Here is a 13,438-nt window from a genome sequence, read left to right as displayed (position 1 = left end):
TTAGGTGTCTGCCCCCGCCCCGGGGGAGTTTAGGGTTAGGGTGAGGGGTACGGTCCCTAAATGTCCTGCGACACCCCCACCTCTTCCTTCTGTACTTCCGTCTTGGAACGAGGTGGGTGTCTTTGTTGAATTCTCCGTATAACATGATAAGCATTGTACTTGCAAATTGATTTATACAGTGTTTGTTTAACCCTGTTTAGAGAGGAGTTGTTGCACTACTACGAAACTAACGTGGAGACGTGTCTTTGTTATTGATTGATTGATTGATTGATTGATTGATTTGATTGATTGATTCTTTATTGCAGACTCAGGGGAATCCATATCACAGTACAACACAATAGATAAAAAGAATAATACTATAGAAAGAAATATACAATAAAAAGAGTTCCACCATATTCAGTTTCGAACATACAGACAAGTTCGCCAATGGTTCCACAGTCTGGAGGAGAACCTGACAGAACTACGTACCATGTTAGTGATGACATTAATGATGTCATTTACTGACTCAGATACCCTACACATGAATTTATACATCAGATTGCGTAGCACAGCAGAGCAGGTGGGAACCCCAACACTGACAAACATTTGACTTGCACTGGAGCTTCTTGGAGCTCTCAGAAGCAGCCTCATACAGTCATTGTATGCCACTGTCAATCGTCTGATACTGGCCTGCTTGTAGCGGCACCACAGGTGGGCGGTGTACAGGGGTGTACAAAAGGATTTAAAAAGTGAGATCTTCACTGGTACTGAGCACATGCTAAATTTTCTACACAGCATGTTTCCTTGCGCATACAACATCCGACGCTGTCTAAATATATCCTTGTCATCAGAGAGGTCATTCGAGATGATGTGTCCCAAATATTTAATCTCACTGCAGACACTAAGGATAGAGCCAGAGAGATAAAAATCAGGAAAGGTTAAATGTCTGTCTTCCCTGCTACGGACAATCATAATCTTGCTCTTTTTTGCATTATATTTAATGTCAAAGTCAGCCCCGTACTGAGAGCATGCACTCAGCAGCTGTTGAAGGCCAGCACTATAAGGACTAAAGATGACCAAATCATCTGCGTACATCAGGTGATTAACTAGCAGGTTTCCAACCCTACACCCTGTACCACAAGCATTTAATTCTGTAGATAAATCATCCATGTAGACATTAAAAAGAAAGGGCGATAAAATCCCACCCTGCCTGACGCCATTGTTTACCCCAAAAGGAGCAGAGGTTGACCTCCCCCATTTTACACTCATCGTCTGGTGAGCATACCAGAACACTAGGATTCTGACTAGGAAGTTAGGGACCCCTCTTTGCGATAATTTATAAAAAAGTTTCTCATGATTGATGCGATCAAAGGCTCTCGAAGCATCAATAAAACACATAAACATGGTAGAATTGTGTCCATTATATTTATCTAAAATTTCTTTGAGCGCAAAAATACACATGTCTGTGCCATGCTTGCGCTTAAAGCCAAATTGGTTGTCTGTAGACACGATGTATTTCTCAAGTCTACTGAGAATGATTCTTTCCAAAACTTTGGACAAGACGCTGGCCAAGGCTATGGGCCTATAATTATCTGAGCTGTTCAGCTTGCCTACTTTGTCTTTGATGACTGGCACTAGCACCACAGAGAGCATAGATTTAGGTAAAATCCCGTGAACAAAGAAGCCTGTAAAGCACATTGCAATTATAGGACACAGTTTCTCACTGGCACATTTAAGATGTTCAGCTGTTAGGTTGTCAGGGCCACAGGCCTTGTTATCACCCAACTTCAGAACAACTTCATAAATCTCCCCAGGAGTGACAATGACATCATCATTCAATTCTGCATTATCCACTACAAACTGATTACTTTTCACACAGTTGAACAGTTCTGAATAATGTTTCTGCCATAACTGTGCAATAGCATCAGAGCCACTTACCCCATCAATATTAGATGGGAGACATGTTTTACAATTATTTATATTTCTTATTTCCTTCCAAAAGTCATTTACATTATTCTTTTGCAGCTTCTTAGCCAGAGAATCTGACCTCATTGTGTTTTCATTCCTTTTGATAAACCGAAGGGCACATTTGAAGTCAGTATTGGTGCGTTTTTTCATTTCGAACAGAGGTCCATGTCTCTCTTTGCCTGCCTCGGCCCATTTTTTAAAAGCATTTCTAGCCTCTAGATGGAGCTCTTGTACATGGTCATTCCACCCTGGCTTGGCATTAAATTTGGCCTTGTGTTTACAGAGAGCCCTGCTGGAGATGCACAGAGACGCCACAATAGATTCATACAGGGAACATAATGCATTACAATGAATAGGGTTTTTGCAGTGCATATCTCTACACATTACCACATCTTTTGGAACATTGATATTACCCAACAAGGCATCTGAGTGGTTCAAATATTTATCAAGATCTCTCTTGCACAATTTAGACCAGTCTATTTTACCCATACTTGCGCTGTTATCCACCGGCAGCAATATTGGTAAGTTGCCTGTATTTAATACCACACGAAATGGTATGTGGTCAGTGGTAGCCAAATCATACTCAATTTCCATTGATTCAATAGAGTCATGGGCATCCAATGTACAGAGGCAGTGATCCAGCCAGGAAGTGCTGTGCCAAGCCTCGCTTATATAAGTATAACTATTAGCTGGTAACAGTATCTTACTAGATAAAATCAAACCACTGTCTGAACAGAAGTCTATTAAATGATTGCCAAATAAAGATTTTGCATCAGTTACGTCAGCATTCAGGTCACCAACCACATAGATGGAAGTGGAAGGATTATCCTGAATAAAAGACATAATGAATGCCATTCTACTGAGATACTCATCCTCATTTTGATAGCACTCATACGGAGTGTAGACATTCACAATAATTAACTTTTTATCATTACAGCACAGCTCTATCCCAACAGCCCAGTCCACTCCCAGCCTAATGACATTAACCAACTGGTCATATTTCTTATTCCACAGAGTTGCAACTCCCCCTGGGATCCTCCCTCGGACCACTTTAGAACACAGATCGGTGGTGGATTCCGGTGGATTCTTTGTCAGGTATGTTACGTTCTATTATTTGTTGTGTTACTGTCGTCTTGCTTCTGTACTTCCGTCTTGGAACGAGAGAGGAGTTGTTGCACTACTACGAAACTAACGTGGAGACGTGTCTTTGTTATTCTTTGTCAGAATAAAGAGAGAGAGGTTTCCAAGGACAGTTCTGGGTCCGTCTCATGTCTATTCTACACAACGCAGAGAGAGACAGATTACACCGGTTACACTTATATAAGTGTAGTGTAGAAAATATGTGTGGAATGTAACTGTTTTATGGTTCACGTGCATGCACGCACACACACACACACACACACACACACACACACACACACACACACACACACACACACACACACACACACACACACACACACACAGAGAGAGAGAGAGCTCTCTATGTGGTTAGTTCAGTCTAAATTAATGTGTGAATCCAGACTGTTGGCAGAGCAGCTGCCATCGCAGCAGTAAGGTAGATATATATACCTGGAGCTAGTCGGGCTATAAGGAGGAAATAATAACACAGGGAGGCAGCAGTGTCTGTTCACATCATCCTTGTCAGCTGTACACAACAGAACTAACGAGGGGCGTTTATTTAGCCTATTTATACACATAGTAAATAGGCACTCCCTGTTAGCAGATCAGTCCTTCAGAATAAAAGGTTTCATATATATATATATATATACACACAATATAGATCATATTCCAACACCCCTACTTGATCGCATATTGGTAAACAATAATACATAATATAATATACAATACAATAATACATTAAACTTAAGTGTTTAAACCTTGAATCTCAACATATTTTACACAATCTTTTCACATAAAATAAATAATCCATTTCAATAAATATGTGCAAAATGTAAGCATCTCTTTTACATCTGTCATCATGTTATGTCATCAAATTACTGGTTGCAATAATAAAACTTCAAATACATGTTACAGTACTTTTCAAATACTCATTAATAAATAGCAGATTAAATATATCACATAATCAGATCATCACCTATCACCCAAACACAAATGAACACTTATTTTTCCTTCTTTTCTTTTGTTTTACTGTGTTGTGACAATAATGCTTCATCATCCTGTTTTTGTTTGCACCCCCCACTGCATTCTTGCCCTCTGGCAGTATAGTCAGGGTAAATTTATCATTTTCTCTCATCACTCCATAACAATAATCCAAGGTTACATTTCCCTGGTCATCAGATTTTGCTTGACACTCGTAATCCTATAAATATTGAGGTGGTCTCCTTTCTCTTTTTGGATAAGTTGTACTCTGGCTACTTTCACCTGCCTGAATGTGAACCAGATCACTCATCTCTGTACTCTGGCAACATTCACCTGCCTGAATGTCAACCAGATCACTCATCTCTGACTCTGCATCTTGTTTTTGTGTCTCTTTTGGGATTACCAAGTTTCCTTAACTTTAGGTAGATAGTTTACAGCCCCCCTTATACTGCAACCATCATCCTCCTCCATTTCTTGCTCGGTTTGTGTCTGACTCGCAATGACACTCTTTTGAATTAACTTTACCAATCTGTGTTTAGCTACAAGTACTTTCCCTGTGTCAGGATAAAACACCAAATAAGCTGGGCTGTATTTGTCGTAGCCTACAAAGATAGCCTTTTCACATTGTGAATCCAACTTTTTCTTGTCTTGCTTGTATGCATAGCATGGGGACCCAAATGTTCTCATTCTCGAAAGGTTTGGCTTCTTTCCTGTCAGCATATAATATGGGGTCTGTCCTACACGCTTGTTGAAACACCTGTTTCGAATAACAGCAGCAGTCATTACTGCATATGTCCACAATTCTTTTGGTAAACTGCTTTCAATCAGCATGCATTTGGCCATTTCAAACAGTGTTCTCCTATTTATCTCAGCTATCCCATTCTGAGCTGAGATCTCATGTCTGATGGTATTTTTGCTTAGCAATGCTTGAAATAGACCAGAAGCATACTCGGTACAATTATCTGATCGAATACACTTAATTTTCCCATAAGGTGAAACATCAGCAATGTATTTCTCCGTAGCTTTGACTGCGTCACTCTTAGATTTCAAGAAATAAACAAAAATTGCTCCTGAATAGTCATCAGTAAATGCTAGAGTATATTTGAATCCATCTTTAGCCGTTGGATCGATTGGTCCAAATAAATCAGTGTGTACAAGTTGTAGTGCAGCTTTAGCTCTTTGGTCTGGCTCTCTATTTCGGCTCTGAGCAAATTTACCTTTTGTGCACACTTCACATGATAATTTGGAAATATCAACCTTGCCTTTAATTTCCATACCCTCAGTTACATTCTGCAATTTCAACACATCTTCGTAGTTGCAATGTCCTAGAATTTCATGCCACGTTTTGATATCATTACACCCATGACATTCATCAACATTAGTAATCTTATCAACAGTATTTAAGTAAAACAGCCTGTCGTGTACCTTAATGTCGAATGTCGTACCATCTTTTTGGATGAGCTTGTTCTGTCTCTCTTTGAAGAAGACTGTGGCTCCGTTGGATATCGCTGCGTTCACCGAGAAAATGTCTTGGGGAAAGGATGGAACGTAGAGCGCCCCCTTCAGCATCGTTTCCACCTCACGACCTTTGTTATCTCTTTGCAGTACCTCTCTTCAGCGCTATGCCAGAGGCCCTCACTCCATCAGCCATCTCCAGAACATGCTTCCGTGGCTCGAAACTCTCGTCGAAGTTTCGGAACTTCTTCACGTCGGTCACAATGTGTGACGTAGCCCCGGTGTCGACCATCAGCCCAATGCTCAGAGCAATGCCCTGACATAGTCTCTGCTTCGGTCTCCCGGCGCCGTCCAAGTCGCGGTTCACCTGGCCCACCTTGAAGGTGAACGTGTGCTCTTCATCCTGCGTCACGTTGACGTTATCTCTCCGTCTTCTCCGCCTGCAGTTGGTATCGTTGTGCTTGGGACTTTTGCAAAGACTGCACCACTGTCTCTGTTTCCTCTGACCGGCAGCACCTTCACACTCGAAAGCTTTATGCCCCCTCTGGCCGCAGTTGTAACAGGACAGTCTCACGTCTTTGTCCTTGCCTCTTATTATCATCACGCTGTCATCCCCGGAATTGCTACTGAACCTTTCAGTGATCTCGTAACTCCTCAGTTTGGTTTTAAACTCGGCGAAGGTGATGTTGTCGTCACTTTGTGTGATGTGGATGGAAAATGGCTTATATGATTCTGGGAGCCCCTTCAGAATCATAGCTGTCAGTAAGCCGTCACTCAAAGTCTCTTCCACATTCCTCAGTGCCATAATAGCTGTTTCGGCTCGGATAATATAGTCTGTGATTGTTTCGTTAGCAGCCTTCTGGAGCGACGTCAGCTCTGTGTACAAACTAATCACTCTTGGTTTTCCCCTACCGGCATAGTGATCTTTCAGAATCTGCAACGCCTTCCTCCCATCATCTGCTGCATCTCGTATAATCAATGACAAACTTGTATCATCGAGAACTTGAATTAGTTCGGCATATGCTTCCTCATTTTTCTCGGCGTCCTCAGCGGCTCTTGCTTCGGCTGCAGCGTCTCTCACGTCTTCGTCGACGATATCAGGCTCGTTCAGTATAGTGTGTTTAAGCTTTTTCAGTCTTAGGTGCCAGAGGAATTTCACCAACCATAATTCGAAGTTCCGTTCATCTCCATCAAAACAAATCCGACTCCACCGGCTTCCATCATCTTTCGTCCTGCTGGGCCCATAACCTGTTGGCAGAGCAGCTGCCATCGCAGCAGTAAGGTAGATATATATACCTGGAGCTAGTCGGGCTATAAGGAGGAAATAATAACACAGGGAGGCAGCAGTGTCTGTTCACATCATCCTTGTCAGCTGTACACAACAGAACTAACGAGGGGCGTTTATTTAGCCTATTTATACACATAGTAAATAGGCACTTCCTGTTAGCAGATCAGTCCTTCAGAATAAAAGGTTTCATATATATATATACACACAATATAGATCATATTCCAACACAGACATCTCTAGCAGTGGTTGTCAAACCAAATGGACCTGTGAGGTCATTTAGTTCCATATACACTCTCAGAGTTACAGACCTGTGAGGGTCCATTTGGTTCCATATGTACTCTCAGAGTTACAGACCTGTGAGGGTCCATTTGGTTCCATATGTACTCTCAGAGTTACAGACCTGTGAGAGTCCATTTGGTTCCATACTGTATGTACTCTCAGAGTTACAGACCTGTGAGGGTCCATTTGGTTCCATATGTACTCTCAGAGTTACAGACCTGTGAGGGTCCATTTGGTTCCATGTGTACACTCTCAGAGGTACAGACCTGTGAGGGTCCATTTGGTTCCATATGTACTCTCAGAGTTACAGACCTGTGAGGGTCTATTGGAACCCTCTTTGAAAACCGCTGGTCTAAATATATTATATTCATTATATTGTCCAATGTGTGATATAACAATATAACAGTAATGACAACAAACCAGCAGATTATTCTAACTTACTGTATGTTAATGTTTTACAGTTCAACCAACAGCTGTAGACAGGATGGCCAGTGGAACCTCAGCTGCCATCACTGGTGAGTTATATCAACCCTTTAAAACTGGGAAAGGATCTGTGTGGTTTTAGAGTTCAGCTAAACGTAAATATAGGCCTATATACTGTATAGCAATGTAGTTTTATCAGAAAACTCTTAGGATTTAGAACAGAGGTTCTAGCATAGCAGATCTATAGCATAGCAGATATATAGCAGAGGGGGGGGGGGGGCAAATACATATCATTCTGGGTGTCCTTGACTTGAGATCTACTGATTTAAAAGGCATTTGTAGAATCGGCCTCAGGTCTTAATGGGTTAAATCGGATGAAACCAACAAACTGATACTAGTTTAGTCACATCTGTGATTTTTTATCAATATTATGTTTATTTCTCCAACCAGGGAAGAACAGCGAGCCGTCAGAACTGAGCATTGTTCTGATCGGGGGAAAACGATCCGGAGGTAGAGCCAGTGGAAAGAGTTCAGTAGGAAACCTCATCCTGGGCAGAGATGGTTTTAAAACAAACACAACTAAGAGTGTCATGAGACAAGAGTTAGTGTCAGGGAGACAGGTCAGTGTGGTCGACACTCCAGGATGGAGGTCTAATTTACCCCTAGATCTGACCCCAAAACTGACCCAGTTAGAAATCCAACATAGTGTGAGTCTGTGTCCTCCAGGACCACATGCCTTCGTCCTGGTGATGCCATTGGACGCCCCATATGTAGGAACAGATCTGTCAGCAGAGGAGCATGTGAGTCTTCTCCTCAGTGACCGAGTGTGGAAACGCGCTATTATGGTGTTCACTGTAGCTGATAAAACCAACATGAGACCTGATCTCATTAGATCTAATCGTCAATTAAGATATCTCACTGAGAAATGTGAAGGCCGCTTCCATGTTGTTAACATCAGTGACAGAGGAGATGGTAGTCAGGTCACACAGCTGATGGAGAAGATAGATCAGATGGTGAAGAGTAGTGGTGGTCACTATGAGACAGAAGAACACGTCTCAGAGGAACTGAAGGAGAAGGAGAGAACTATCAGCAGAAGAGCAGAACAAAGGAGGACAGACTCTCTGAAACGAACCACTGGACTTCCAGAAGATACTGGTACACACACACACACACACACACACACACACACACACACACACACACACACACTCTAGTCTAGGTAGTAATGTACATTATTATTATTCTATGATGTCTCCTGGTGAACTTTTGTACTGAACTGTACACTAGCTGAACACACTTTTCTACTGTTTTTTATCAATTAGATTATTAGATATTAAGAACAACATTCTTGGACATTGTATCCTGGTTCTTTAATCATTTCTAATATGGGCATGTTATTACACTGTAGTGTAGGTGAACAATTCCAAGCAGATCTACAAGCTCACAACACAACATATTGTGAGCTTGTATATCGGCTATTGTCTTGCTATTATTACTGCGATGAATGATGAAATAATTATATGTCTCCAGTTTTTAAATAAGAATCTGTCAAAGTGAAAGTAAACAATGTTTTCTCTGACAGGACTGACTGACCTCAGGATTCTGCTGTTGGGAAGGAGGGAATCTGGGAAGAGTTCAGCAGGAAACACCATTCTAGGAGGAAGTGGTTTTAAAGTTAGTCAGATGGGTCAGAGGTCAACGCAGTGTGAGGTGAGACAGGGTAGCGTAGCAGGGAGACAGGTGACAGTGGTGGACTCACCAGGCTGGTGGTACAACCATCCACTACAGGACACCTCAGAGATGGACGGACTGGAGATCCAGGACAGTGTGTCTCTCTGTCCTCCTGGACCACATGCTGTTCTTCTGGCCGTTCCTCTTCATACAGCATTCACCAAAGCACAGAGAGTAGCAGTAGAGGAACACATGACCCTTCTGTCACAGAGCGTGTGGAGTCATGCTATAGTCCTGTTCACCCGTGGAGACCTTCTGGGAGACAGAAGCATCGAGCAGCACATCGAGGCTGAAGGAGAAGACCTCCGCTGGCTTGTTGACACATGTGGGAACAGGTACCATGTCTTCAACAACCAGAAGACAGATGACACTCAGGTCACAGAGCTGCTGCAGAAGATGGAGGAGATGGTGGCAGGAAACAGAGGAGGACACTATGAAGATGGTGGAGATGTTTCAGAGACGACGTCAGAGAGGAAGAAGATCAGACAGGAACATGTCCACACATTGATGACCAAGACACAGAGACAAAGAACTGCTCTGAACGCTCTGTTTGAAGGTGTGTGTGTGTGTGTGTGTGTGTGTGTGTGTGTGTGTGTGTGTGTGTGTGTGTGTGTGTGTGTGTGTGTGTGTGTGTGTGTGTGTGTGTGCGCGCGTGTGCGTGTGCGTGCGTGCGTGCACATGCCTGCGCGTGTGAATCCCACGTATTAATAGAACAGATAATGTGTAAATAAACAAACAAAAAGGTTAATTTAAACAGCATTGATGTCACGGTCTCACATCATCTACCAAAACACAGAAGACAGTCGACCTGCTGCTATATCATTATATCATTGATCTGGTGACGCACGGTTAGAGATTCACCGTCCTGGTGACGCACAGTTAGAGATTCACCGTCCTGGTGACGCACGTTTAGAGATTCACCGTCCTGGTGACGCACGGTTAGAGATTCACCGTCGGGAAAACTTGGGATTCCCTTCTAACGTACCAGTGGGACATGTCCCCTGTTGTCCCGCGTACCAGTGGTTGGGAACCTCTGCATTAAAGCATCAATAAGTGTGTGTGTGTGTGTGTGCGCGCTCGTGTACGTGTGCGTGTGTGTGTGCGTGTGCGTGTGTGTGTGCGTCAGGAGAACATCAGAGACTACCAGAGGTGAAGGTGATGCTGGTTGGTGGAGAACAGGACCAGAGAAGCAGAGCTGGAGATCTCATACTGCAGAAGTCTGTGTTTAAACCAACTCTATACAAGGTGAGTAATATTATATGAATGTGATGTTATAATTATAATGAATGACTTCACAAGTAAATAAACAGTAAAGAGATCAAATATGTTTTCTGAAGATAATGTAACAGTATATAATATATTATACTATACTATATCTGCTGTCATGAATGTGCATTGATCATGTGATCAGTGAAGTGTCACTGATCACAGAAATATAATATAATAATACACAATATATTATATATATATTATATAATAATATATAATATAATAATACACAGAAATGTGTCATTTTAGATTTGTGTGTCGGCTATTATCATCGTAGGTCACTTCTGCTATTTCTATTTTTTTATCTTGAAAATGTAACAACTACTAATTTAGAAGGTATTTGTAGAATCAGCATCTTAACCCCTTTTGGTGTTTCAAGCATTATGTTACGCTTTAGCTGTTGAAAAATAGCAGATCTTCAAGCTCGTAGCGCGCCACTGAGTGCCGCGCTACGAGCTTGTAGGTCTGCTATTTATGAAAAATGCGGCACAAATCTTTGAAAAAATATTCTTTCAGAGCGAACGTGTGTGTGTTATATTTTGAGATGGGGGTTGGCGGCCAATTACGTATAATTTTTGTGGGTCCTTGACATGAAATATTGAGCTGATGCAGAAACATGAGGTCTTTCAGAAAATTGTCATGATTTAGAATACATTGTTTTTAATTTCGACGTCAGGTCTAAATGGATTAATGGGTTAATAAACTGCTCTGAACATCCTGTGGAGAAGATAGAATGTCAAATTTACAGCTTTCAAACGCAGAGTTTAAACTTTTAGAGATTTGTTCGTTTCAGAATTCAGATTACGGGACAATATTAATCCCATATTACTGTCACTGTTAGACAAAGAAAATGAGAATAATATATTCAGTGAGTAAGATTGAAGAGAAACTCCAGTGAGGACAGAATAGTGTGACTGTTTTGATTATTATGACTAACATACAGTAAAGGTCATAATACAGGAGTTTAAAACCCAGACTAAACTGACAGAATGTGTCAGACAACAGAGACTAACATACATTAAACTTCATATTCCAGGAGTTTAAAAGCCAGACTAAACTGACAGAATGTGTCAGACAACAGAGACTAACATACAGTAAACTTCATATTCCAGGAGTTTAAAACCCAGACTAAACTGACAGAATGTGTCAGACAACAGAGTGAAGTTGCTGGAAGAACAGTGAGTGTGGTGAACTGTCCAGACTGGTCGACTACACCTCCATCACAGAAGACCAAAGACGTCCTTCTACACGGTGTGACTCTGTGTTCTCCTGGACCCCACGCTGTCCTGGTGACTGTCGATGTCAGGTCCAGTTTCTGTGAAGCTGACAGGAGATCAGTGGAGGAACACATGGAGCTGCTGGGGGACAGAGTCTGGAGACGCACTCTGGTTCTGTTCACGTGGGGATACTGGCTGGGAGGGAGACGTGTTGAGGAGTACATCGAGTCTGAAGGAGAACCTCTGAGGTGGATCCTGGAGAAATGTGGCTACAGGTACCACGTTCTGCATGGTGTCAACTGGGACATTTCAGAAGTCACAGAGCTGATGGAGAAAATAGAAGACATGGTGATGAGGGACAGAGGACACTTTGGACCTTCAAGAAAGATGACCCTGATTGAACGACTGAAAGGACAGAAAACCTTAACAGAAAAACTATGGAAGAAGAGAGAGCAGGAGATGATAGAGAGGATGAGGAGGTCTGTGACGACGGAGCCAGAAGAACCAACCCTGCCAGCTGTCAGGAGAAGGAACAGCATGGAGCATCTTCCTCCGAGTAGTGAGTATCAATATCCTGTCTACAGCATATTGCCGTTGTTCCTCCGTGCGTGCGTGCGTGCAACCTTTTGGGTCCTTAAGAGGTCAAGAGGAACAGTGTCATGTAGGGTTTTTACATCCAGTTGTTTTTAATTTTGTATTGTCAGTGTAAATGTGTTGCTGTCTGTTGTCTTGTCTTCCAGTGAGTGTGTTTATATTGTCAGTGTAAACGTGTTGCTGTCTGTTGTCTTGTGTTCCAGTGAGTGTGTTTATATTGTCAGTGTAAATGTGTTGCTGTCTGTTGTCTTGTCTTCCAGTGAGTGTGTTTATTATTGTCAGTGTAAATGTGTTGCTGTCTGTTGTCTTGTGTTCCAGTGAGTGTTTATATTGTCAGTGTAAACGTGTTGCTGTCTGTTGTCTTGTGTTCCAGTGAGTGGAGGAACTCGCTCTTCAGGATATGACACCGCCAGTAAAGCTCCAAGCCTCACTGATGCTGATGTAAGTGTGAGAGAGGAAGATGTTTCATAGATGAAACATTTAAGTTCTCATTTCATTACTTTATGTTTCATTGTGTTTTCAGTCTGTGGTGACGGGGCTAGAAGAATCAACCCTGCCAGCTGTCAGGAGGAGGAGAAGCATGGAGCATCTTCCTCCAAGCAGTGAGTATCAATATCCTGTTTACATCATGATGTCATCACTGTCAGATGGAAACCTGTACTGTATGTCCAATAATGTTACTTTTCAGGAAATAAAAAGAGGCTGTGTTTCAATGGGTAGTAATTATTTAGTCACAGCTGTTGTTAATACTTTTTATTGGTTCAATAGTTATAAAACACACAGCCAGACTACTTATGGCATTAATTTAGGAAAAAATAAGTGATCATTATGTAATCGTGTAATGTAATGTGTTGCTGTCTGTTGTCTTGTGTTCCAGTGAGTGTTTATATTGTCAGTGTAAATGTGTTGCTGTCTGTTGTCTTGTGTTCCAGTGAGTGTTGATATTGTCAGTGTAAATGTGTTGCTGTCTGTTGTCTTGTGTTCCAGTGAGTGTGTTTATATTGTCAGTGTAAACGTGTTGCTGTCTGTTGTCTTGTGTTCCAGTGAGTGTTTATATTGTCAGTGTAAATGTGTTGCTGTCTGTTGTCTTGTGTTCCCGTGAGTGTGTTTATATTGTCAGTGTAAATGTGTT

General features: G+C 41.9%; 1 protein-coding gene across 1 annotated transcript; it reads left to right on the top strand.

The window, feature by feature from the left end:
• Positions 1-8,462: 8,462 nt before the first annotated feature.
• Positions 8,463-12,777, top strand: LOC308334415 (GTPase IMAP family member 8-like; the record flags this gene model as incomplete). The annotated part of the gene is made up of 5 exons (XM_080791150.1): positions 8,463-8,650; positions 9,078-9,782; positions 10,353-10,471; positions 11,608-12,271; positions 12,680-12,777. Exons 1-5 carry the CDS (start codon positions 8,488-8,490, stop codon positions 12,775-12,777), a joined length of 1,749 nt encoding a protein of 582 aa, XP_080647276.1. The 5' UTR covers positions 8,463-8,487.
• Between the last annotated feature and the right edge of the window lie 661 nt (positions 12,778-13,438).

The sequence above is a fragment of the Protomyctophum bolini genome (assembly GCF_963924005.1).
Source record: "Protomyctophum bolini genome assembly, chromosome: 2".
Classification (NCBI taxonomy): Eukaryota; Metazoa; Chordata; class Actinopteri; order Myctophiformes; family Myctophidae; genus Protomyctophum; species Protomyctophum bolini.
Note: the sequence above shows the minus strand (reverse complement) of the source record. Positions and strands in the feature narration are given on the sequence as shown.